The sequence below is a fragment of the Pungitius pungitius genome, chromosome 9 (assembly GCF_949316345.1).
Source record: "Pungitius pungitius chromosome 9, fPunPun2.1, whole genome shotgun sequence".
NCBI lineage: Eukaryota > Metazoa > Chordata > Actinopteri > Perciformes > Gasterosteidae > Pungitius > Pungitius pungitius.
The window spans coordinates 6,256,442-6,284,352 of NC_084908.1; the positions used below are offsets into that span (position 1 = coordinate 6,256,442).

Consider the following 27,911-nt stretch of genomic DNA (forward strand, 5'->3'; position numbering starts at 1 on the left):
TCGAGTCAAAGATGAGGCAAGTCCCAAGTCGAGTCAAAAGTCAAAGCCACCAAGTCTCAAGTCGAGTCCAAAGTCTTATCATTTTAGTTTCGAGTCATTTCAAGTCCTCTTATTATAGTGGGGACGGGGAACCCTGGGTGATGGTGCGCTGCCTCACAGACCTAGACTACGAAGGGAAGGGTAATGGTGGATCGACTGTGACTGTGTTATAGTACTGTAACGCTCACCCCAATGCTGCAGCGTAAATAAGGAGGCGATGACTGGCTTGCAACTCCGCTGCATTTATTTATATAAAACAACTCAACTTCGGTCACTGTTGGCCGTCACCACGCCGAACGAACACTTCCGCATACACGGCCCCCCAAAACTCGGGTTGTCTCGCGTAACTACAGCTGGTAACAGAGCACATGCAACATCTGCATAACTGATTAACTAATAACATTAACTCAGCTCATTACAGTACTTTAAAACAGACGTTGACATAATGTTGGCAAGGATTTCCATCGGAGTCTGAATCCGGGTTCAAAAATCAAGATTTTTGTAACCATGAACGAGCTGTCTCGTTGATACGGTCAAATGGACTGCAGTGATTGGTTGTCGTGCAGGCAGCGCTCTCTGCATACAGGTGGCGCACATTTTTTTGACAGATGCAGATAAACAGAGCGGCGCGGCCGTGTGAAAATGTTTTCCCCCAGTTTTCATGGGAAGTAGCAAGTCTTCTCGAGTCAAAAGGCTCGAGTCCAAGTGAAGTCACGAGTCATCGATGTTAAAGTCCAAGTCGAGTTGCAAGTCTTTGTACGTTTTGTCGAGTCGAGTCTCAAGTCATCAAATTCATGACTCGAGTCTGACTCGAGTCCAAGTCACATGACTCGAGTCCACACCTCTGATTAGTAGCACTGATGAATACGTTTGCATGCTAACACAGGAATGGCTGCACTTAGCTTGAGCCCAAATAACTCTTGTAGTCATCTTGTAGCTGTGACTACGGTGTGTAGACATCAGTCTCGGCTAAGATGCCGTACACCAACCGCAGTCGCCAGTCAATATCAGAGCTGACAAATATAGACAAACAACCATTCACTCTTACATTCAGTCTTGCAGTTTACAGTCCCCAATTAGCCTAACCACCAGAGCATGTCTGTGGAGTGAGGTACCTGCAGAGAACCCATGCAGACACGGGCACAACATAAGTCCACAAAGAAAGGCCACTGGGTGGAGTCAAACCCAAGACAAGTACAGTCCTTTTACCGTTTTAGTGTTGAGCTCAAAGGGGCGGTGCCACAAACACTGGTTTCATCTTTACCTGAGAGAAATGAAGCAGCTCGGTGTGTGATGGGGGTGGTGGTGGTGCAGAGGTCAGCATGGAGGGCCCACAGTCAGAGAGTAAATATCAATCAGATGTTGAGCGTGGACTGAGAGTCGCCCGGTGTCTAGTATCACTTTATGTCAGTGAGCGGGGTTTGACCCTGGCTGACCTGGGACCAGCTATGTCCCTCCCTCAGGATCGACCATCCAGCAAAAGCCCCCGAGGCTCTGGAGGGTAGCAGCTTAGGAAGTTAGATATTTATTACAGGAAGTACACAAACCTCTAACTACTCTAAAGGTTAGAGTTTTTCTGAGATTTTCTGATCGTTACATTTTAAAACATTTTCCATGACTTCTTAGTGTTCCATGCAGGGATGAAACAACAAGGCCATATCCTTCATGAACATTATCTATTTGTCTTAACAGTCTCTGTTGGCCTCCACCGACAATGTGTTGTTACAATTCACTGTTCACTGACATAAAGCTCATTTCATCCATCTGATTAGAGAATCGGACTAAGCCCTCCATGCCACCTTCACCACATTGACTAATAGATGTCAGACGTGTTCATATGCTTTGAATGGAGTGAGATGAAGGCTTGTCTGGGATCAGGTGAGGTCAGGAGGGATCCAGCAGATAGTAAATCAACAAAAAGTAGAGGAGTTTTATTCTGGTCATTTTGCAGTTGTCACACACCAGCAGTCTCATAACAAACATATAACTTAGTAAACCTCAGAACCAAGTGAAAGTGACCGTAGAGTTGGTACAGGAGATTCCAAGAAGCAGCTTCCTTTCTATGGAGGACTGACAGTTAAAGCAGAAGGCCGGATAGTTCACGCTGAGGTATATGTGTGTCTCCATGTTTGAGGACGGGATGAGAAGAGGCCCCAACCCATGGGCTCCTTGAGATTTAGCTCCGTCTGCTGCACCGGAGACTTGGGGACCGCTCCCTCTGTCCCTGTCTACTCTGATGCATCGCATTTCATTTCCTGGCTAGGGGGGTGGGGGTTCGAAGGGGGGGGGGGGGGGGGGGGGGGGTGTTTGAGGAATAAACATAAGAGGTGGCTGACGTGACGGCCATCTCAGACATTCCAGGAGATCCCGATAGAGGGAAGGAAAGACTGGAGAACATTATGGAGAGAGGGGGTCACGGAAAGGGGAGAGCCCGCGTCTTCCGGTCTGAAGGAGTCTGGGGTGTCTGTGGTTGAACTGCCCTCAAGACATCCTTCACTGTCCTCAGCATGAAGAGAACCACGCAGCTACACACAGGCCATGGCTTTTTGCATCATCCATGTGTTGTGATGGATTAAGAGGTGTGCTTTGCCATACTGTTGCTTCTGCATGCTGTCCAACTAAATAACCTCTCTGCTTCTCTCCTTCCTTCTCTTGTCTGCAGTATGGATGTACGGCTTTACAGACAGCCCGAGGAAAGAGGCCTCAGGTAGCCTTGTCTGTCTAACATGTTGACTATGCATGAGCCGCTGTGAGAGCCACATGACAGCTGCATTGCTTTCTTTTCAGTCAGCATCTGCTTTGCATGCACTGCCCTAATCCTCCCCCTCATCCCATCACCTCTCTCTCCCTCTGCAGTCCATCCATCCATCTCCACAGGCCTGCTCGGCCGTCAGCAGCTGGGCACAGAGCACGGAGCTTAGGTCTGCATGTAGCTGCGTGTCCCAGACTCAAATGAGGTGTCAAGTCTGGTTCTTTACATTTGTCTGCTCAGTATTGCAATAAACATTCCAGGAAGTGACATTTTCAAACAAATTCAATCACAGATTTTCCCCACATGCTGAGCATTTAACCTGTGTCTAACTGTGAGGGAGGCATTGGAGAAAGACATTCCCTTAAAGATATGTGTCAGTAGAAGAGGAATATCTAAGTATATCGAACCAAAACATTGATACAAATGTGAAGATGTATTACTCAACAATGTGTGGTAGCCCTTACAGCACAAAAAACAGCTTCATTACCTCAGACCAACTGTGATTGCTGCTAATTTTCGGCACAACATGCTCATCATTGTTCCTTTAGGGAGGATGCTGAAGGCTAACATACTACCTCAACCAGGGGGGCAGGAAGGTTCATTCCCTGGTGTTGCCTTCCCTTTTATCAATGAATCTGAAACACGTTTTATTTTTCCAGGCTGCTGAGATGCAATGTTGCTCTGCACTCTGCATTTGGAATGGGAAGGACTCATTATATGAGTTAGACTTCAACTGGTTCTTCTTCTCTGGGATCTTAAGGACCGCGGCATCTAACGCGCTACAATGTATCTGTGCATGTTTGATGACGTAAACCGTCTTTTAATAGCATCACGTGCAGCATCTTCCACATCTCCTCTGCCAAGATGTATCTGATTATGTCAGCTAGCCAGGTGCTAACAAGCTAACTGAGCCAGATGGCCTGCTGGACCATCTCTGCTCCCACTGGTCCAGCGGATCCAATCGTACAGGTGCTGTTGATTCATGCTGCCCAAAACTCATACAGAGGCAGGTGTATGCAACTAATGTTAACCCTTTTTTGACTTTGCAAGAGAGCCTAGTGTCCTTTAAGGACACATCTTTGAATGCTTCATATCCATAAACTCTGTCCCAGAGCTAAAAGGTTTAAGTCTAAGAAACATAGGAAGTTTTCCAGTTGCGTCATTGTAGCGCGTTCCTTCGGTGACGTACATTATTAAGCCACAATTGAGCTGCAGACACAGTGAGTTCATTTTCTTAACGTGAATGACAGGAGATCTTTCAACTCTTTTCGTTTGGTGTTTATTTTACGCAGCAAAAGCATTAACTAACAAACACATTCTGTCACACAGTAGAAGAACTGTGCTGTAGTGCCTAGTGCAGCTTATCTCAGTTGCACCTGCTGTAATCATGACATCAATATATACAAGTAAATAAAGGGAGGGTAAATCAAACATACCTCTCAAAAATATATGCCACATGTTTTCAGCTCCTACACAACATGGACAAATCAAGGCTATTTTGATGGTCGCATCTTCAATAGCATTATTACCCCATGATATCATCACAAGTACACACGTCCCTGACTTTTCCCATACAATGAAAATGTGATTTTTACCTGTTTTTCCTGGAAATATCTAAAGTAATTCTGAATTGAGATGTTCAGCTGTAGGGGAACATCGATGTATGAGGGCTTTCTGCTCCATAAAGAACGAATGCTCCATCTCTTATTGGTCATATTTTAGATCCATATAAAATGCATAATGCCAACATGCATTTAAAGTGTTAAAACTGCATAGGTGCAGATTTTTATTCCAAAAGCAGAAAAAATGCACTGTAAAGTTTAAGTTTGTGCAAACGTTCTTGTTTGACATCCTGACTCTGAATATTTGGTGCTTCTCTCTGAAGATGAGAAGAGTTGCTGGAGGCAGATTGTAGCAGAGGAACAGCTAGTCTGTTCAAAGGATGCTAACCAACGTAGCTAAGCTGTTAGAAACACGCTGTTAATTAACTTTATATCCGTCTACCAAGAACTTCTGCCCAGTTAAAAACATAAAAATACATTTACAAGACGAGAAGATAGTTGCAGTAACTATTTGTTTTCTTTAATCCTTAAAGAAAGATTATTTTCATTATAAATATTATTTTCAGAAATCATAAGCTATCCCCCATCTCTTTGAGTTACTTCTTCATTAATACATGTTTAATTATTTAGGTATTACTAGATGTTCAGTTCTACAGAGATGACCTTTTTCAATGTAAATTCTGTTTTTTTCCTGATGAGAGGGGGTCGGACAATTAGTCGCCCAGCAGCCTCACTGTAGCTATTGATAAAAATCGTCTGACCTCTAATGGCTTATGAATAGCATCAGTGAATCATTGCGGCTCAGCCTTTTAAATTGTCCAATAGCAGAGCTCCGTCCGTCCGTACGCAAAATGTGTGTGTCCCAAACAAGCCGTAAGAACCCGACGAGATGAGAACTGTCAGTCCGGCAGTGAGAAGGTTAAACATCAGGAGGAGGACCGAGTGGCTCACCACAACTCTACTGCCTTCTTCTTGTGTTTCACATAAACGTGGACCCAGTTGGCTCCCCTCTCTCTCTCCCTCCCTCCCTCTCTCTCTCTGTAGTCCACTCATATGTTTCTATTTAAGGCCAGCAGTGCCGACTACCCCGATTGGTGTCCGCCCCCCGACTCCAGAGGCAGTGGAGGGGAGGCCTTTCTTCTCAACCGCACTGCTGCTTTTTCCACCAAGCACTCATTCGCTCCCCAGTCTTCCCCTCTAGCATTAGCAGCTCCTCGCTTTCTTCACTAGTCCTCGGTTCCCTTCTCCTTGGATCCTAAACGGTCCTGTCATGGATCACTCTAGGTTTGAGGTGCAGCCCCAGCTGGTGCTTTCTTCCCGTTAGCTCCTTTTGTTTTGACTCCCCTCCGATGCTCTTCAGTCTGTTGCTGTGGGCCGACGGTCAAATCAGCTATGTGGCCAGACGTTTGGGACTATGGCGGCCAGGCCAGGTCGTGAGCTTGCTTTCTGATTGGTCAGGGAGATCCGGCGGCAGGGAGCGGGGGTTGGCCTATGGCGGCGTACCGGGTGGACAGCGGAGTAGTCGGTCGCGGGGGGAGGAGGTCGCGGGGGGCCGCGGCGGGCAGGTGGCTGACGGCCTGTTTCTTCCCCTCAGGGATGGACAGCTCGGAGCCCATGGTGCTGGAGCAGTACGTGGCCGTGGCCAACTACGAGAGGCAGGAGAACTCTGAGATCTGCCTGAAGGCCGGCGAGACAGTGGACGTGATCGAGAAGAGCGAAAGTGGTGAGTGGATTCTTTGTTTTGTTTTGCTCACGTCACTTTGATCCACAACAGGAACGTGGGAATGGTGCACGGCTCGTCTTGTTTGCCCTGCTCCACTACTCGACCTTATCTCAGTCCCTCGCCTCTCCTCCCCATGTGCTGGTGCCCAAGCCAGGCTCAGCACCACCTGGAGGTGCTGTTTGGCTGTGGAGGAAAGGCAGTGGTGTGGCTGTAGCTTTCTAAGAATCGGCTGACTTCCAGGATGCTCTAATCTACCCCGCACTGCGTGATGTCTCGGCTTGTCATCTTCGAGGGATCATGCGCCTTCAGTTTTGAACCAGCTTGTCATTTGCCGTCTCTGTGTGCAACATTTGGTTTACAACCCCCCCGTCTGCAGAAATGACATCATGGTTTGGTTAAGTTTTGACTGCTTAAAGAAGTTGCATTGGAAGAGGCTAACTTTTGTGATGTGGCTGTGGCTGCGACCTGCAGGCCGTGGATGTCTTCATTAGAGACATCTCCTGGCTTTCTTTGTGAGGTTTCAACATATTAAGTGTTCCTGCATACTCTTGACTGGATGGGAAATTTACTTTTCTTCTCATGCAATTTTGATCAACGGAATCTCTTTGGAGGAACTTCAACATTGCTTTTGTTTAATGAATAATTGTGTACTGTGCACAGGCAATTTCTTAAGTGAATATTTGGCCCGACAGCATCTGCTCACCAGACCTGCCGGAAAGCCTCATTGAACATGGATCAAAAGCATTAATAGCAACACAAGCAACTTCTGAATTCAGTGGATGGTGGACGTCATTTACCGCTCAAGAAGTGGAGCAACAGCCATGATGGTGACGATGACATCACTGTGGGGCCTTTCCAAGACAAACATCTGAGTGTTCAGATAATATCCCACAACCCCCTCCTGCATCCAGCTTGTTTCCTTTGACACTGACTGGCTGGTAATGTCAGCTTATTCTCTTTCATAGGAAATAAGAGGTGTCTGTGTTGTACCCTCACACCTCTTATTTCCCCACAAGAAAGGGTTAAATCATTTTGTACCTGCTTTTTCCTCCTAATGTAGATATTTTTCTCTGCATGTTGAGCACAGATGGTTCCTCATTGCAACACAGAATATTTAGACCTGTTTTTAAGTGTCTGCAGGCTTGACTTGATGTAATTATGGGTCCAGAGTCGGATGTTGTTGTTTTTCTTCCTTGTGAGAAGTTCTTGACCTTAGACTTCTGGCCCAAGTTGTTTAGTCAGTGTGAGGAACCATCTTTATGGTTGGGGCTTGTTAAGTCACAAGCTGTGTGTCGAATGCAGGTTGGTGTGTATTTGAATGACTTTGTGTGGGTTGTTATGTCCCAGTGTGTGGGAATCCTGTGTCATGTATGTATGTATGTATGTATGTATGTATGTATGTATGTATGTATGTATGTATGTATGTATGTATGTATGTATGTATGTATGTATGTATGTATGTATGTATGTATGTATGTATGTATGTATGTATGTATGTATGTATGTATGTATGTATGTATGTATGTATGTATGTATGTATGTATGTATGTATGTATGTATGTATGTATGTATGTATGTATGTATGTATGTATGTATGTATGTATGTATGTATGTATGTATGTATGTATGTATGTATGTATGTATGTATGTATGTATGTATGTATGTATGTATGTATGTATGTATGTATGTATGTATGTATGTATGTATGTATGTATGTATGTATGTATGTATGTATGTATGTATGTATGTATGTATGTATGTATGTATGTATGTATGTATGTATGTATGTATGTATGTATGTATGTATGTATGTATGTATGTATGTATGTATGTATGTATGTATGTATGTATGTATGTATGTATGTATGTATGTATGTATGTATGTATGTATGTATGTATGTATGTATGTATGTATGTATGTATGTATGTATGTATGTATGTATGTATGTATGTATGTATGTATGTATGTATGTATGTATGTATGTATGTATGTATGTATGTATGTATGTATGTATGTATGTATGTATGTATGTATGTATGTATGTATGTATGTATGTATGTATGTATGTATGTATGTATGTATGTATGTATGTATGTATGTATGTATGTATGTATGTATGTATGTATGTATGTATGTATGTATGTATGTATGTATGTATGTATGTATGTATGTATGTATGTATGTATGTATGTATGTATGTATGTATGTATGTATGTATGTATGTATGTATGTATGTATGTATGTATGTATGTATGTATGTATGTATGTATGTATGTATGTATGTATGTATGTATGTATGTATGTATGTATGTATGTATGTATGTATGTATGTATGTATGTATGTATGTATGTATGTATGTATGTATGTATGTATGTATGTATGTATGTATGTATGTATGTATGTATGTATGTATGTATGTATGTATGTATGTATGTATGTATGTATGTATGTATGTATGTATGTATGTATGTATGTATGTATGTATGTATGTATGTATGTATGTATGTATGTATGTATGTATGTATGTATGTATGTATGTATGTATGTATGTATGTATGTATGTATGTATGTATGTATGTATGTATGTATGTATGTATGTATGTATGTATGTATGTATGTATGTATGTATGCTTGCACAAGTACCATTCAAGTACTATTTAGGAAACTGTTGTCTACTAAAGTTCATGAAGCCCCAGGGAGTTGGGCCGGCTGGAAGCTTGCTCTGGGTCGTCCTCGGACACGGTCGGAATGCCTTTAGATGCAAACTAAACATGTCATTTGCAGCATAAGTGAAAACCACCAGGTGGTAAAATACCAACTGAAGCTATGCCATAAGGAGAACACTTTTGGGTGACTGTGTGCCTAAGCCACACCACCAGCCGGGGAAGCAATTTCCCCAAATATCTTGGCCCTCCTTGGTGCCAAGTTTACTGTCATTTTGTCACAGCTGATTTGAAGAGATTAGATGGATTGGCTCAGCTCTTTTTGGACTCGACTCTGTGCCTCGCATAGAGTAGGACCACCTGTTGTGTTGCCAGATAACAGTAATCCTCTATTTTGGAAAATGAACTCATTTTTGTGGACATCTGTCAGAAATAGCAATGGGGCACATTGACATGAAGACATGTCAGAGTTATATGGTACTGCTTCTCATGATGTAGGGAGAACCAATGCCAGGAGTTTTGGCACCTTTCTAAGTGCCCAGGAGATGTGGTGAGGCTGGCAGCCAGGACCAGAATGCCTTTCCAACGGCTTGGCCTTAAATGCTTTGCTTGGTCTGGCGCAATTTAGTATCATAACCTCATTTGGACTACAAGCCTGGCCTCCAGGCTATGAAACGATAAATGCTGCAGTGGCTGGAAAACCTTAGGAAATATCCCTGAATGAAGGTGTTTTTCTATAATTATAGATCATTGACCAACAGCGCTCATCATAAGCTAAAAACCCAAACAAGAAGCCAAAAAATTCAATATGTATGATTAGCCTAGTGAAAACACTGCTATTAATACACCGACAGTCTTATGTTCTCTAAAGATATGAATGATATGTCTTTGAATTATGGAACTTTTGGCAGACATTTCCATTTGTGTAGAAGCCGGCAGTGCTTGATCTCAGGCTGTGAAACATACACAGCAACTTTAATCGCGCTGATTGGAGATCCAGAACAGAACAGTAAGGGTTGAACACGCACACGTATAGGTATATACAATATCAAGGATGAATGGTTCATCTAGTCCCTGCGGTTTTAAGCCCCACCCCCAGCAGTCCCCTCTCACTTGTAACCACACGTCCGTGTTTTATGAACACTTGAAGCAGGGAATATAAGCTTCCTACTAGGATGTAATGCGTCCACCTCACAGTGTCAATACTGACTTTCTAGGAAAGAAGCAGCATGGAAGGGCTTCGGTGCCGCCTCATACGTCCTATTTTTAACTGAAGACCCGCTTTGAAGTGTCATAAAGAGGTATTCCACCTTGAAATGAATATGAAACCCCCCCCTCCAAACCGCCCCAATAGTTTCGCAGTTGGAGGCAAAGTAGATTCTTGTTTTGAGTTTACTATCGTGTGAGTGGACCCTTTGTGAGTCTAAACATCCTCAGAGAGTGGACTGGACTGTAGTTTAGAGTACTTCTGCTAAGGAGGGACTGGACATGTGTACACAATACAGATGTTCCCCTATATGGGAATACGATGGATTGGATGTATGAAGCGTGTTACTTGTACCTTTATGTACCTTTATGTAAGAGACTAGTACTAATTTGTTGTTTTAGCATTTACTTTTATACATTATTATAACTATGGATTATGCTGCACTACGTGTCTGCTGAAAGCCAAGTTTCAAATCATTTTCCAAAGCAAAAGTCCTGTGGCGTGAGTCCACCTGTCTCCCGGGTGTAGTTCTCTATGTCTCCCCTTCTGCTCACTGCTCACAGAGCTAAGACAGCAGCTCCACACGCCGTCCATGTGTGTGGATCAGAGTGTCTGTTACTGCTGTACTCCCTGTGACCTCCCCCGTACCTCCCTCAGGGAGAAAGCCGCTTGGCAAGACATGGTGTTGCAATTAGAGCGCAGCGCTGTGAGGAATGCTTATTGGAGCTTCTCTACAGCCTTCCATATTCATGCACGCACCTCAAGGGTACCTGCTTCACAAGTTCAGACAGTATCTACTGTGGGGATGGGGGTGCATGGAGTAGTGTGATTCACTGGGAGCTGGTGGTTCGAATCCCGGCTGCCCCATGTGCCATGTTGAAGTGTCTCTGAGAAAGACACCCAACCCCTAATTGCTCCCCAGGAAAAATTTAACGCATGGGTATAATTCACTGTAAGTGGTTTGGATAAAAGCGTCAGCTAAATGTAATGCGTGCCAGCAGAGTAGTAGAGTAATTTGGTCAGGTCTTAACCTAGAATATCCTGAGTGTGCCGTAACTCAGAATATAACCATAAATGTAAGCCTCTAAAGAGGTGTGTGTGTGTGTGTGAATCCAATGTCGTGTTTTTAACATGACTGACATGGCATGACTCATTGTATACATCCATGTGGAGAAGAAATAGATTCAAGCCAAAAGGTGAGATCATATTGTCTATTCCTTGACTTAAGTGATAGTGATCTGATTTGATCCCAACCTTCACATGATATTTAATTACTTAACATCATAGCCTGGTTCTACGACAAGCAGAAACAATTCACTGCATTATTGATGAAAACAGATTGTTATCCTGTTTTTGCTCACATTGATAAGTGTTTTTCTTTTTCAAAATTAGGTTGGGGGGGCTATCGAACTGACCGGCCACTCAGAAACTTTAAAATCACAGAAGATAACTACTTTTAGGATTTTGAATGAGTGTGCCATGTTTGGTTCTGTATCAAGCATTCAAAGCTCTTAAAATACGTTCTTCCGATTAACTCCCCTGGAAGAGCTCATTAAAAGTACAGTGCCGGGAAATACACATACAAAAACTCTAAATGGCTGCGACATACAGTGATAGCTGCTAAGTTAACATTTTGTAGGGGGCGCTATTGAGCAATATTGCAGCTATGACAATCGGTATTTGGAGATGATCAGACAACGTCCGGGTGAGTTATAGCAACTTCCTGTGTCACGAGGGGAAGTCCGGACCGGGGACAGGGGACTCAAACGCAGTCTTCACTAAAACCAAAACTTTATTTCAAGTTGGATACAAAATCAAAAAGGCCTTGGGGCAAAACAGGGATCAGGAACAAAAACTCACCGACATACGAAACCCATTCAATGAACCGTCACAAGACACACAAGGTTTAAATACACAGGGAAGGTGCAGCTGATTGATGTTTCCAGCATTTCTAGACCCTTGAAAGAACATTTATTGCTCTTATGGAACTAATATGCAGTAGCGCCGAGTTCAAAGAGTGGCAGGTGGAATGGACCGGTCTCAGAGTGGTATGGAGCCGCCTCCTTATTCACATTACGACCTGTGATTCTGTTCTTTTTTTCTTAACTTTATTGACATATTAGCACCACGTAGCTTTCTGAAACTAGCACAGTGTCTTAAATTAGGAATGTGTCTTTTTCATCTGGTCTATTTCCTTCTTTGGCTAAATGCAAGGCTTTAGAAATGAAGATAAAGGGATTCTGTATTTTCTCTTATATTATTTTGCCTGCAGTGGTGGTGAACAGAATGAGGAGGATGTTCTCTCATCGGTCTGAATTTGGCCTTAAAGGGTCGGGCTGCGTCCGTTGGTTAGGCATTGCCACTTAGAGGATGACAATGAATCAATGGGTTACTGTCCATAAAGCCGATTCTGCATATTTGCCCCCACAGTACGTCCCCCACCACCCTGTCTGCCTGCAGAGCTTATACTGAGCCAAGTTATGCTTTGGTCTAATTACCTGACAGGTTTTCTGTAAAACTCTCTCAGAAGAGCCATTTGGCAGCGTGGCGACCCGGACCAGAAAATCTATGGTCCGACCATCACCTTTCTCTTTTACTACCTTACATCCACATCTGCTTCTCCGTTTAGTTTTTCTAAAACATTGTCTCCAAACTGCTCCAGTTGTGAAAGTGCATTTCAATATCTGAGGGAATCCAGCATTCGTTCTGCTCCTCATTTATCTGCTTTTTTTGATCCCACTTTCTTCCTAGCCGGCCTTTATGGGGGGGGGGCTCTGGGCCCTGGAGGACCGTACCATGAAGTGCCCATATGTGCACACGCTGGAGTCTGAAGCTTACCGCGTGAGACAAGGATAGTTCCCATCGTTATTGTCAACATGAGTCAGTACTGACCTGTTCCTCTCTCTGCTCTCTCCAGGTTGGTGGTTCGTCAGCACAGCAGAGGAGCAGGGCTGGGTCCCGGCCACATACCTGGACTCCCAGAATGTCACCAGAGACGATTTGGATCTGGGCACTTCTAGGACTGGAGAAGGTTAGAGCAGACGCACAAACCAACATGATATTATTAAATCAAGAAAACGTGAGCGTCATCCCGGCCTGCATGATGTTGTAGAACAGCCGGCGTGGAACAGGGCCATGGTTTCACACACTAGTGTTTTTTACACCTCAATCAAAGACTGCACGCAGAGACAGTACACACATACTCACCAGCAGTCTTCCAGTCACACATTAGGAGCCTTGAAGACCACAGCAGCAGCGTGGTGAAATGGTACCAGACCACAGCCAAAGGGTTTGCAACATTTTGGCACCACAGAAAATTCCTGTAACTCCCCAGAGAGGCTGCAGCCGCTGCAGGAGCCTTGTATTGTTGTGACCTTTCCCCCCTCATGTTCAGTGGAAACACATTGAAACACATGTGTCATAAATCCAAGATAATTAAGTGCAAACACACAAGTATGCTCTCATGCATGCATAGAAATAATCATACACGCTACACTGCAGTAGCAGTGGGTGGGTGATGCAATGGTGTGATAGTTTGTTTTGCTGAGGACCACTGTATGAGTCAACGGACATTTTCATCTGTTGTTAAGATGTGTGAGCATCCATGCTTCCAAGCTGTGCACGTTCTCCAAGATACACACTGTGCCAGGATGATGACAGCTCCTGCACAGTCACTGTTTGCGCCTTTCATTTCCTTGCACACACACGCACATACGCATTTTTGTTGCCTCTGTCAGTTATTTAAATCTTTATAAAAGCTTAAAAAATGGTTGCATCGGGTGTGATTATTTGGGTTCAATAGCCAATGCACTCCAGTGAATTCATGACACGTGTAGCCCCTCCCCCTCCTTTACCCACTAGGCCTGGCATCTTAACGTTTGCACACATCCTCACTTCCTATTTCCGATCCCCCTGTCGTTCCGCTCATCTCATTATCTTGGCGTGGTCTGTAAACCAATTCTACTGACAGCTCAGTCGGCTGGAGAGGAACCGACAGGCACACGCTGAAATTACCTCCAAATAACATTTCCCTTTGTGCCTTCCCTTGCTGATATTTCAATTAGGAGGTCAAAGGGAGTAGGGTGGTGCTCAATGGGATAGATGCAAGGCAGACAGGAGTCCAGAAAGGTAGCAGAGCCACCCAAAGGGGGGGGGGGGCAGGAGGGTCCCGGATGGGGGGAATCAGATTAGCCTTGTGTCTGCTCTCCATGTGGCCTCAGACACTGCAATAAGGGAGGAAAAGGACTCCTGCTATGACTGTGACTAACTTCATCAATTTAAATCAATACAATCTTTCTTCCTTCCTAGTTGATGGAAGGTTTTAGGTCTCAATTACAGACACAAATGACTTTATAAGGCAATGTTTACACTGTATATTCTGCTGTTTTTTCTCTGGCAGTTGTTATCATTTTATTTAGCTAATTTAATGTCCTGCCTCCATTACCTGATGAATCCTCAAGCCAATCAAAGAGTGTGAACAGGAAGGACTTAGGTTTGTAGAGGAGCTTCAGCCGGAGTCTTCTTCAGTGGTTTCTTTTCCCACAGGTCCCACAACGTACTTATGGTAATGGAGGCTGCAAGCTATTTGCATAGCAAAGATCTTATTTCATATGTTCAACAACACGCATTTGTCTTCTGGGCATGACACAAAAACACACACCAACATACACACACCAACATAAACACACACACACACACAGCTGCGTGTTTATAACTGTATACTGAAAAATAGTCTAACTTTAGAAACAGATCCTCAAGCCGAATTCCTCCACCAGAATATACCCATCCCTGGGTAACAGAAGTGAACTTTCCTGAATAACTAGTAACTTTGGGTTGTGTTGTCTGTGTAACACGTGGTGGGTGTTACCAATACCACATTTAGACTCCATAAATCGCAAGGTGTCTTACGTACTGCTGTCTTATACGGACGCCTGCTCCTCAAACTGTGATGCTCTTCCTTGGTTAAATTTTTCCACGTTGGAGTAAGTATGTGAAATAGTTTCATGAGTCAACATAAAAGAAAGAAAAACCTTGTCTTACACCTGAGACTGTAACAGCTGTCTCCTTGGTGAAAGTCCTGGTTTGTTTGAGCTCTCCATCCTCGGCCATCTGACTCTGCTGGGGGCGGGTTTAGCTCGGAGCTACTGGTGCTGTGATAAGACACATTATCATTACGGCCTGGGAATGCCTCACTTTTAACACGTCCAGAACTAAACACGTACCAATCTCAGCTCATCATTGCAGGAGGAGTTCCTCTGGCTTATTCGCTGGTTATTCACCATGTCATGACGCTGTGGTCCTGCTAACTCTGCTAATCGCTGCTTCTAATACATCTGTTTTTGTTTCTCCCCCTTTTTGGTTGCTCTTCCTCCTCCTCATCAGTTACTAAGAGACGGAAGGCACATTTGAAGAGGCTGGACCGCCGCTGGACCCTCGGGGGTATAGTCAACCGGCAGCAGAGCAGAGGTGAACATGGAGGCAGTGTAATTTGTTTTTATACTGCAGATGCAGTCAAAGATGAAAACTCACCCATGGTTTAGTGTGTTGGTTCTTCTCTTGATCCTGTGTGTCAAAAACCTAAAGGTCCATCTTTCACAGTCAGGTGTCATTAGTGCAACATTAAATGTTACTGTAGGCTGAGATACACTATTCGTCTGGCATTGTGTCTCCCTTCTCTTGATCAGTACATCACGTATTAAGTGGGTACTCAACTCAACAACTACGCATTGTAGGAAAACATATTGATTATGTTTTTTGGCAAAAAGGGACAGTGACAACCGCTGCGTTTTACCTAAAGTCTAGCAGAAAACAAGAATAGACTCAGTTCGCTGCTGAACACGCAGCGCAAGTAATTAATAAATGTGCTGGTCTCAGGGAAAAACCCTTCGTTGAACACGACACTCACTTTGGCGCAGAAAAGATAAGCTGTGTGTGCAGAGATGGATGCACACACACACACACACACACATTACCGAAGGCTTGGTGCAGATTATAATCACGTGTTTAAAACTCACTCCTCCAAACATAGAACGCACACCTTTGCTGCAGACTACCCCCTCCCCCATGGCTCCACTCCCCTGTACTCACAAATTGAGGCATCATGGTCAATACATGCTCATTTACTAAATCCTGATCAGCTAGCCTACAACAAGGACTCTTGTCACACAGAGCGGCAAAATAATTGGTCTCCTTTGAACAGATTTGGAAAATGAAGGCTGTACGGTTCCCTCTGCACCTTGACGACCACTGAGCATGTGAACATAACAGTGTTGCTGCTTGATTAAAGTGAGCTCCCTTAGGTTTAAAATGCTGTAAATTACTTCAAATATTGCTTGTGTTTCTCAGAGAAAAACATGAAATGGTGTGCCCTGCTTTCAAGATTCTTATTTTACCAAGTTATCAGTGGGTTTGAAGTATTTGCTGCTTTAATGCCTAAAGAGAGACCACATACACAGAAAACACATTCACACAAAGCCGCAGAGCTTTGCTTTTTAGCAGTGGACATAACAAACACGCTGCTGATTTAAGGATCATTCATATACTGGACTGTGAGGCTTGGACCTAGTTCTCCTAGTTCTTCATCAGGAGCCTCAGCACCACCTCGTCAGAAAACCCCTCCAATCAACACTCAGCTAGAAGGAATAGGGAAAATGTAACGTGAATATAAACTGGATATTGAGAATTAGGTCTAATATGCCGCTACCTCTCTCCCATCATAATCCCCTCCACTCTTTAACTCTGTGTTTGCTCAATGAATAGAGACACCACTGTCCCTGCCTGATAAGGCATTGCTGAGCGGGCGATAACAAAGGCCTGAGTGAGGTCTTACAGTGACGCGCAGACACTCGAGCTACAGTTTGATTCAGTAGCACTGGCAAAGGGCAAAAACCAAGAGCGCTCACGCAGGATTTAACCAGCGAGTGGATGAGAACAGCCTTTGCTGACACGCACTGCAACGTGACGCCTCAAGGAGAAGGGACCTTAACAGCAAAGTAAGGGCGCACTCGGGGCTCCAACTGAATCAAAGTGTGACGGTGAACCAGACGCACTCAGTGCCAAGGACATCAATACACATTCTCTTGTTGTCTGTTCATCTGCAAGCACGCACACAGGCTTTGTGAGCTGATGTTCCACTCTTATTGACCTCAACTGACAGGAAGCAGAGGAACCGGGGTCCCTGTTGTGGTGCAACCCAGATCTGTACCCAGATCCTTGAATGCACACATTGACATGAATAAGCAGACACGTCTTTCAGATATCGCCCCTGACCTCCGGCCAGGTCCTGGCTAACTCATTGATATTGCTGAAATTTTTCTAGCTTTGGCTGACAGTGGATTCTATGCTAGCACCTGTAGCACCTGTTCCACAGCCTTCGGGTAATGAAAACGTGAAAGGGCCTTTCCAGAGCCACTGTTTGGTTTGTCCATTTTGGGCTACTGTAGGAACATATCAGTGCAACACGGCAGACTGATTCGGAGCTAACAGAACCACAGCGATTCTTAGTCACACTAATAGAAACATGGTTGTGGATTTGATGTTCCACTGCTACTGACGAGTCTTCTGAAATGCCTCGGCCTTAAAGTCATCAGATCATGAGCCACTGAGATGAGCTAATGTGTGTTGCATTGCTGGGAAGCTTGGTCTGACCTATGTTCCAATATTTGGTCTCCTGCTCTTCCCTCATCTGTTTTCTTTGGTGTGTACGAGTACCGCTACACACCCCACCAGACCATGTAGAATGTGCTTCTCTCAGGCAGGGTATGAGGGAGGAGTGGTGGTCTCAGAAGAGTGAACTTGGTTTAAATATCCCCTCCTGCGGGCCCTGATGTCGGCCAGCCACTTGAAGAGGAATCGCCCTCTGGAGACCCTTCACACTCCGGACTAAAACAGTTTGTGTCCCTTTCATCTGGCAGGAAGCTGAGGTCCATCAGGACCAAGACCAGTTTCTTCCCGTCGGCAGTTGGGCTCATACACAGAGCCGGTCCCACAATGACTGACTCCACTGAACACACGTGGACTTTCAAATACACTGCCTGAGCACTTTAAGCGTTGTAAATTATTCTCTTTTGTTCAATGCTATGTATGTGCCACCCACCATGACAATTTCCAAATGAAGGTTTCTAATTTTGATTCTGAGTGAGATGCACTCAGGGTGAAAATAGCTCCAATGAGGCCAAACAAGCCGCGACAGACATGTTTGGCCTGTAGAGGGAGCCGCTTATTATTAATGTGTTTTTGGTTCCGTATGGAAATAGTTAAAGGACTAAGTAGGTCACGCTCCCCATGTTTCCCCCTCATAAGGCCTCTGGAAATATGTAAACTCTACTGTGGTCTCACCCCTCAGTGTAAGAGGATTTAATCACTGTGCTGCTGTCTGTCTGTCCTTCCTCCAGAGGAGAAATACCTGACCATACAGCCACACATCAGTCAAGGGAAGGATGAAGTGAGCTTCGAGAAAGGGGTCACCGTGGAGGTCATCCAGAAGAACTTGGAGGGCTGGTGGTACATCAGGTGAGTTGGAGAAGGAGAGAGGAGGCCTCTGCTGCACACGTACGGTCCTGTATTCTAATGTGTGTGTCTGTTGTTAATCCTGCCAGTGTGTGTTTTTCCATTGTTTGTCTCCTTTCATCCCATGTGGCATGTGACATCTATGTGCACAAAGAGTGAATATGGCTGACATGTGTACATGAGCTTGTTGGGGTAGTTTTTTCCCACGTGATTGGACGGATGGTGTCAGAGTGATTTGGGACATTTGGGACTGACCCTCGTTGGAACGCACAGCTAGTCGTCTCAGAGCACAGCTTCATCAGGAAGTCAAACCCCAGATGTGCATCCTTCTCTTAACATCAGGGGTCCTTTTCTCTTCTGGGGACTCCTTGTGGTCGCTGCTGGGCTCTCTGCTCCAGGAAGTGATCAGAAGTGTTTTGAGTGAAGAGTGGGCCACAGAGAGGAAAATGACTCACACATTTGCATACGTAGACTTCCTTATTGATCCACAAAGCACTCTAAAATGACTCATTTGGTTGAACCATACATGTGTGAGGGGGTCTTTGTGTAAATGGTGTTCGACACACAGGATTTTGGGGGGTAATTTCATTCCTTAGTGACCTCCCTCTGTGCTGTGATTTATAGTCAAACTAATATCAATATGCAATATCAATTTCCTAAAGGGGCACTGGTGATACACTATTGCACAGAAAGCAGATCAAAAGAGAGAGGTTGTAATAATAATTTCATCCCTGTGGGTCAAGCTCCAGGAACTTTAGTGCTACATTTCCCGTAATGCCTGGTACCAGATCTTTAAATCTTCTGTGTTTACCCACAGATACTTGGGGAAAGAGGGCTGGGCTCCTGCCTCCTACTTGAAAAAGATGAAAGAAGACTTCTCCCCCCGCAAGAAGACCCTAACCGGCCCCGTGGAGATCATTGGCAACATCATGGAGATCAGCAACCTGTTGCAGAAGAAGTCGGTCAGCGAGAAGGACATCCAGACGGACGCGGAGGGCAGCACCACGCCAGAGCGCCACATCTCCAAGAGCGAGATCAGCCTCCCGGTGCCCTACAACTCTGAGATCAATGCGGAGACGGGCAGGAGGCTGAGTGCAGGCCGGGACACCAACAGCCCGTGTCTGGGAATAGCAGCGAGCGCCGCCCTGAGTGACAATAAAGGACGGGGCGAGCCAGGCTCCCCTGCTGTGGCCAGAGTGGCTCCACACAGAGTGGAAATTGGTGAGTGTTGGTGGTGTCAGGAGAAGATTGAGCGGTAAATGCGATGCAGCGATGGAAAGGAGCATTTTGAGTCCTGGTATGAGACATTAAGACTTTTCCTTTTGCTGTAGGTAAAATACATGATGATGGTGGTGTAATGATGGCGGAGGCGCTATGCTTTTACCTCGGATATTTCCGTCTCATTCAAACAGGAATGAGGCACAAACCCACATTCACTGTTGAATACGTTTTAATAACATGTTTCTTTATTCATCAGGGTCTCCAAATCTGAGACAAAAACCCCCTCCACGAAGAGAAGCCAACTTGGTAAGACACTCACAAGCTGCTGCTCTCTAACAATGGCCAAAAGGACTCAGTATCTGAATGTGTCACTGACCACACTTACATACAACACATGCTATGTTATGTGTATATTATTCTCATATAGTCTATTAAACCTATTCCAAAGTTAAAGAGCATGTCAAACTCGTAGTGGTGCACATTCTGCCTAGATATGTCTGCTGCTCAAGTCTCTTCCTCTTTGCTGTTCAGGGATTCCAGTTACCCAAGCCTCCAGAGCCCCCTGCTGTGGAAGCAGAGTATTACACCATAGCAGATTTCCAGTCATCCATCTCTGATGGCATCAGTTTCCGTGGGGGACAAAAGGCTGATGTAAGATGATGGTTTTTGGCTTATTGATGTGTCCATTGAGTGCGGACAGCGTTAATGTTTGTCATTAATATTCTCTCCATAAAACACATACACTTTTTCAGACTGCGTATATCTTGCATGTCTTATAGGTGATAGAGAAGAACCCTGGAGGATGGTGGTATGTGCAGATTGGAGAGATGGAGGGCTGGGCCCCCTGCTCCTACATTGACAAGCGGAAGAAGCCCAATCTCAGCCGACGGACCAGCACCCTGACCCGACCCAAAGTCCCACCCCCAGCTCCTCCTGTCAAAAAACAAGAGTCTGACGAGGCTCCTCCCTGTAATTCTGTCTCCAAAGTCTCAGAGCCGCCGAGCAGGCCTGCGTACGAGGAACCCGAATATGATATTCCTGCAATCGGATGCGAGGGTGAATCTGACACGGATTCTTTGAAGAATGAGCGGGACTTCGATGTGAAGATTAGCAGCGTGGTCAGCAACAAGTACCGCGGCCCCCCTCCTTCCTGCAAGGCCTCTCCTCCAGTCTGCAAGGCCCCTCCTGTCTGCAAGGCGTCCCCCGTGTTTACTCATCGAAGAGCGGCCTTCAGGTCTGCAGAAGAGGTTGCAAAAGAGGAGTGCATCTATGAGAACGACGGCTTCAGGCCCAGCAGTGGAGTTGAAAGAACTTGCGTCAAAGGTTCCAGTGAGCCAAATTCTCCAAGGAGCTACCATTCCTCCACTGTTCCACGCAGGCCCTCTGGATCCTCCCCTTTACCTGGTCGACCCATGAAGGCCATCACGCCAGAGGTGAACCGCAGAAGCCAGACTCTTGGCAGACATGTAGATAACCGCTTCAGGTCGCAGAACAACAGCCCCGGCTCTTCATCCGATGAATTGAGCAGAGGCCCCAAGAAAGGCTCAGCCTTCAGCCGGGATGTGGAGCAGAGGATTGGTCAGAGCCCCTCCACCAGGCCCAAGCCCTCCGTCAGACCCAAACCACTCCTGACCAAATCCGAGCCCCAGAGTCCTGAGAGGATGGACATCAACTCTTTGAGACGGCAGCTGAGGCCCACAAGTCAGTTCCGGCCTCACAGCCTCAAAGCGAGCCGTGGGGACGACTCTGAAGCGGCCTCTGTCGTCTCATCAGAGGACTCCATGTGTTCACGCAGCACCTCGGATCTCTCTTCCGTCTACTCCAAAGGCAGCCGAGGGGAGTCGGACGTGGAAGGTCCCAAACTCTACCGTTCCCTGGATAACTATAAGAAGGTCCAGGACTCTGAGATCAGCTTTCCAGCCGGCGCGGAGGTCGAGGTCCTGGAGAAGCAGGAGAGCGGTTGGTGGTACATTCGTTGGGCATCCGAGGAGGGCTGGGCTCCTTCGTACTACTTGGAACCTGTCAGACAAGTGGGGGATGCGGGTAGGTTAGACCTGGGTAGACATGGGAGTGCTGGGAGTAAGTCCAACAGCCTGGAGAAAAACGAGCAGCACGTTCTGGCCCTCAACAACATCAACATCCAGGGTCCGAGCCAGAAGCATCAAGCAGTGAGGAGGGATACCCCGCCAATCCCTTCTAAGCCTCCTGGTGGCTTTTCCAAGCCTTCTGGGACAGTGAATGGAGCGGTGCGGATGAGGAACGGGGTTCGTCAGGTGGCGGTGAGGCCTCAGTCGGTGTTTGTGACCACATCTCAGCCCGCCAAGGATGCACACTACATGACAGGGTCTCTGAGGCGGAACGACTCCCTCGGCAGGAGCGACCACTACGGCTCTGGTTCGGCCACCCTCGGTGTCCGCCGCAATGCCTCCTTCAGCACGGTGCGTCCACACGTCGTCGTAGAGAGCAACACGAGGCCCGCCGAGCGCTCCGGCCCGGGCTCCTCGGGCAGCGCGTTCAGCACGGGCAATGTCCAGGACGCCTTGAGCAGAGTTAGCCAACGCAACGGGGTCCCTGTGTCCACGGTACGACCCAAGCCTATAGAGAAGGGCCAACTGATCCACAACAACCTCGGCAGGGATGTGTACGTGTCCATCGCCGACTATCGCGGCGACGAGGAAACAATGGGCTTCACTGAGGGCACCTGCCTGGAGGTGCTGGAGAGAAACCCTAACGGGTGGTGGTACTGCCAGGTGCAGGACAGCCTGCTGCCCCGCAAAGGCTGGGTACCCTCCAACTACCTGGAGCGGAAGAAATAAAAAGCAGCCCCCCACGTCCCCCCCCACTGTCCCCCTTTTTGATGTCCTCAAGGACGCCAGTGGCATCACTCCTCTAGAATGTTTCCACTCTCATGCAAGCAATATGTCCATGAAAATGTACAGTGATGACTGCGTACTAAAATGTATACAAGGAGGAGTGTAAAGACTTGAGACAGGGCGGTGGGCCGGACGGGACTGGAGGAGGACAGTGTCTCTGTGGTAGAACATGGTACGAATGGGAGGGGTGACCACTGAACGAGGTGCAGAAGTTCTCATTCCTGCCATCAGTGAGGCTGGTGGCCGATAAGTGCCTTTTGTAGAGGATCACCCGGTGGACTGCAAAACCCGCAAACCAACCAAATCTTTTTGGAGTGCCATAGGCGTGTGAATACCAACGGAAGTATTCCCAAAGCATATGAAGAGCGACACTGTTGAGTGCCAACAAGGTGTAGAATTTTGATCTCGAGGGCTGCAATTGGTCCAACACAAATTTAAGATAAACAACTGAGAATTAAGTGTGAATGTATTCTTTTTCTAAGCCGCAAGTTATCGCGCAAACTAAAACATTGTTTTAAGTTCATTATTTAGTTTCTTTTTCCATGTTTTTATGTAGTGGAGAATTATTTCTGCTCTCTTGTGACATCTGTTTTCCATCAACAGCCTAGAATTAAAAGGTTAGAGCTAGAGTTCTTCATGCTTCCATTCCCAGACATAACTATCGGAAATAACAAATGTCTAAAACCAAACCTGTGAAACTTGAAAATAACACACAGATCTTTTAGTTTTCTGGAAAATGTTTATTTCAGACAAAAACACATCATCAATAATAGTCTCAAAGATGAAAAAAATTACAAAAGTTTACATTTACTGCCGTGGTTTTAGTAATGACTTTAATGAATATCATTTTGTACATATTATGTTTTACCAATGTTTGAATTAGTACTGGAAACGTGCAATAATTAAATTCCAGGGACATTATTTGCATAGACCTTATCCCAAAATGTGATTAAATTAAAGAGAAATTTGTTTTAGTGGTTTAGCTATTTATTTATTTTATTTTGTAATACAGTGTAATCTACAACCTTTCTAAAATAAGTTCGTACCTGGAAGCACCTGATTCATTTCCTCCAAATTACAAATCCCTGAAACTAGAAGTAAACAAGTGCATCGTAATATTACAAATTGCTGTGCAAAAAATTGATTTGTAATTTTCATATTTTCCAAATTAAAGTTGGGTATCATATTACATATGATTTAAAAATAACTTATCATTTAATAGTATCAAGTTCACAATGATTCCTCAAATATGCAGAAGTGTCAGCATGTGATATTATGAGCTCAAATCTAACTTTTAAAATTCAAATGGCTGATGTTCAAGACTGCTGAAAAACATTTTCCGATGAGCACTGTGAGCTCTAACCTATGATTATGTATCTGCTGGACAGTATCACAGTATTAACAAAGTACAGGACCTGACCCATGACATATTTCTCTCATATTTCTGTGTGTCAATGTGTTACTCAGTGATCACACTGGGACAATAATGAGGAACGAAGTGGTTCTGTTTTGTGATTTAGTGCACTTTAAACCCGATTAATGGTGCATTGATGTAACGATGCAGTAAGTACTCAGCATTTTCAACATAATCTTGTAATTATTCAATTTCTGTTGGTTACCTCCAAATGAGAGGAGTGCTGCTCAAGCTGCCAAATGCCAAAGTTAGACTGAGTAGAAGTAGAGCCCTCTAGTGGCTGCTTGGAGGCACTACAGCTGCAGTAGTGCTCCTTCCTCAGTGGAGGAACACACACTGCTGGCCAGTGACCCAAAACTCTACACAATGTGTCGGATTTATTTTCCTTCTTTTCAACTTTAATGCAGCTAAGACATTTTTATGTATTGGGCAATACTTTTTTTTTATTAAGAAAAACAAATCTATTTTTTCTTTAATGCTGTGTGCTAAAACTTTAGCAAATCACGGGCCCTTCGTTCATCTTTATTGTACTTTACATAATGCCAGATTTTAAGTGTATTTATTATGAAAGCTTTTGTATTTTATCATGGTCCGACAATCACCTCAACCCTCCAATCTAAACATAATTGTAAGGTATTATCCAGAAATTGGCTCATTAGTGTCCAAAACAGCCAAACACCCAAAAATGATATTATTTTGGAAAATGTGAGATTTTTGCATTAATTATAGTATATTTCCAATCTAATTCACATTTGGATGAATAGTAAGAGACCGATCCAGACGAAGGCATTATGTAAATGTGTTGAATCACTGTACATTTCTTTTTGCTTCTTCTGATTTGACTGAATTGAGTGTAATAGTAAGGGAATGTTCTGTGGAAGGTTTACATTTAACTGGTCAGCATCTGTCTGTAGTCATGCCTTCACCTTTTTTTCTTTTGAACCCAAATTCCGAAATGTAACCATGAGGAAATGTGCAATAGATCCGAAAGGCACTAACATCACAAGAGCATGTATTCCAGTCGTCACAGGTCGGTCTGAAAGAGCCCGTGTGAAGGGCCCTGAAGGCGCTGAGGACTCAGCGGACCGGAGCAATGGGGACGTACCCGTGTCTCCTTGTCTCCTCACCTCACAGACTTCGCTAACAGCACGAGGACCTGTGCTCCTCCGGACGGCTGCCATGTGGACGGCATGGCAGAGCCCCTTGTGTACACTCATTACAGCCATCAGGGGTCTTCTTCACTGACGGAGAGTCAAGGGCCCATCATCAGGGGCCTCAGTGGCCCTGCTCTGAGCTGTCACGTTCGTGCCTGAATGGAATTTTGATAGTTTCCTGTGATTCATCTTTCGGTTAGGGTTTTCTTCTTCTTTATCTGTTTGCTTTCTGAAGGGTGTCCTCCCCATACCTTAGCGAAGCCTCTAGCCCCGCCCCCCTCGGTAACCAAGTCAGACGTCCTCGGCACCAATCACCGCAGAGAAGGCGGGAGGTGACGTGCCGAGGACACGGGGGTAAACAAAAGAGCGGGGAGGAGAATGCCCTTCAGACCATTTCAGACCAATCCATCAGCTTCCAGGATGTACGCCAAAAAATAGAAAAGCCTTTATTTTTCTCTTTGCCTTATCCATGTGTGACAGGTGTACACATCATCGTGCTAACGACTTTCTGTATGTACAGGCCAATAAGGCTTGAGTCCGCACATTTTTTTTGTCAGGAGAGTTTGTTAAAGTAATTTGTTTCAAAACGCGCTCTAACCGTCAGAAAAGAATTGTGGAAAGACTGAAGTTGATAGTTTGACATTTTCTGTGGGAACGGTGAAGCGTGTTTGTCTGCTGTCACTCACTGGGACATCTGACCTTCAGTGGGCTGAAGGATCTCTTCACATTTACGTGCTGATGGAGGCTCCTTTGAGCTTCCTCGGGACAGAGCCAGGCTAGCTGTTCATGACGCTAAGCTAAGCTGCCTCAGACATGAGACTGCTCGCAATCTGCTCATCCATCTCTCTGCATAGTGAATGAGTGTGTTCCATAAAAAGGTCCTTTAAGTGAGAGCCTCCTCCTTCAGTGAGCGCGGCCCCTTTCCCCCTAAAGCGCCACAATGGGAGTGGCTCGGCGGTGCTAATGTGTCTCACGTCGGAGGAAATGCAAGAGTTTCTTGACACATTCCCCAGAGAAGCAGCAGGGCGAGCTGCGCCCCCCCCCCTTAAAGTCTGTCCTCATGAACCCAGAGCTGGCGCTGCCGCTGGCGTCTTCCTCCTGCCTGCGCTCCTCGTCCTTCCTTTTCTCTCCTTCCTTGACACAGACAAGCCGTCTATTCCCGCAGAGAAAGATTGAGATGTGGAGGAGGAGTGGAGCGTGCCTGTGTGTGTCTGCCTGAGGAGCTGGAAGGCTTGTAGGGAGACAGGAGATGGATCAGGTGGTGGAATCTAGGAGACAAGGGGAGATTGAGGCCAGAGGAGCTCTGCTTTGATAGGAGGAGTAGAGAGGCGTTTTAATCAAACCATTTGAACAAAGCACCAGACTAACCAGCTCTCCGCTCCGAAGCCCGAGCCCGGACTCAAACGCTGATTTAATTGATGCTTGAGCAAGTTCACGCCACAGTTCCCTCCTCCTATGGAAGAACTTTTAAAGACGGATCTCAAGTCTTTTGCTGCCATTGTCTTCAGATCTTCTGCCACCCCTGAGGGGGGTAACGCTTGGGCTTGGTGTTGTACGGTTGTTGTTATTCTGGAATAAGACAAAAAGCTGGCTTTGTTGAATCACATGCCTCTTTTTTCTGTCTTATTCCTCAGAGTTGTTTTTGTTGCTGAGGGAAACGATTGAATGGATTTGAAGCGCTGGCTCAAATCTAATGAGACAAGCTGTCGTTCATAGTAAAAAGAAATGAAAAGGTCTTCTGAAGGCTGCGGGAGAGACAAGGACGGGGTGGGTTTGATAAGCAGGTGTGAGTATGTGTTTGGGAGCAGGGTGGAGGCGTTTAGGGAGATGTTATTGTACGTGTTTTAATTAAGCAGAAATTTCAGTTTGAGTGAAGAAGGGGAAGAGTAAGCGACGCTGCAGGGGCCTCGCCGAGGACGCTGCCGCTCTGAGAACGTCCTCTCTGAGTCACGCCGGGGATCACAGGAAGATCTGTGTCGACGGCCGAGGCTCGCGGCCATGTGTGCAGGGCACCTTTTCTTGTTCCTGTCTCTAATTAGCACAGCGGCGTGTCTTAACCTCGGCTCCGGCGTCCTCGTCAACAGAACCTCTGGAGCCTCGGGTGCCACATTCCCGCTTTGGTGGCAAGCTGTCCGAAGTGATGGATTGTTGAGTTCCAGGTGAGGTGTGTTCATGAGAAGGTACAGCCTCCTCCATCCTGGGTGCTGCATCTATAATAAGCAGCGTGCAGTGGAGAGCCGTGACACACACATGACAGGTGGAGGGCTGGAGGTAGACCAAAGGAGGTGCTGATCCGTTATGTTTTATTACTATCGTTGTTATGTAGATTGTGTTCTAACCCTCGCCAGTGTCCCGTTTTCAAAAGGGACGCCATGAGGAGAGACTTCATCATCCAACAGGGAGTTAACATGGGGACGTTCCTTTTAAACACAGGGCATTTCTTTATCCAACGCTTCATTTCGACAAGTCTTGCTCCTTTCTTTTGTATCTTGTACATGTTTACATTGTATCTCCCATCGCCCAAAAGACAAACAGTATTAAATGTATTATCTCTGTTTTAATACGGCTCCTTTTCATTTGACTTACACTTGGGATGGTGCGTGCCACTGCAGATAAAGAGCAGCCAACCCGCTCTCTGCTCGCCATGATCGATGGCGTGTGGCAGGAATGCTACAGCTAGACATTCATCTTTATTCGCCTTCTTGTGTTAGATTAAGTAAGTTCAAATGTGGCCGAACAGAAGAATACGGCTGGTTATGTACAGATATGAGCGATATATGAAGACGAACGAG

At 45.5% G+C, this 27,911-nt stretch overlaps 1 protein-coding gene across 4 annotated transcripts in view; it reads left to right on the plus strand.

The window, feature by feature from the left end:
* The window catches only part of sh3pxd2aa (SH3 and PX domains 2Aa), a 63,716-nt gene extending 36,036 nt beyond the window's left edge, over positions 1 to 27,680 (plus strand). Inside the window, exons 7-15 of one of the 4 annotated variants that reach the window (XM_037472364.2) lie at positions 2,702 to 2,746; positions 5,948 to 6,076; positions 12,867 to 12,980; positions 15,332 to 15,415; positions 18,343 to 18,460; positions 19,275 to 19,678; positions 19,935 to 19,984; positions 20,210 to 20,329; positions 20,458 to 27,680. In XM_037472364.2, coding sequence (XP_037328261.2) covers positions 2,702 to 2,746; positions 5,948 to 6,076; positions 12,867 to 12,980; positions 15,332 to 15,415; positions 18,343 to 18,460; positions 19,275 to 19,678; positions 19,935 to 19,984; positions 20,210 to 20,329; positions 20,458 to 22,494 — 3,101 coding nt within the window. In that variant the 3' untranslated portion in view covers positions 22,495 to 27,680. The remainder of the gene's footprint in view (positions 1 to 2,701; positions 2,747 to 5,947; positions 6,077 to 12,866; positions 12,981 to 15,331; positions 15,416 to 18,342; positions 18,461 to 19,274; positions 19,679 to 19,934; positions 19,985 to 20,209; positions 20,330 to 20,457) is intronic. The other 3 variants (XM_037472366.2, XM_037472365.2, XM_037472367.2) reach the window with 3 other exon arrangements.
* The last annotated feature ends 231 nt before the right edge of the window (positions 27,681 to 27,911 follow it).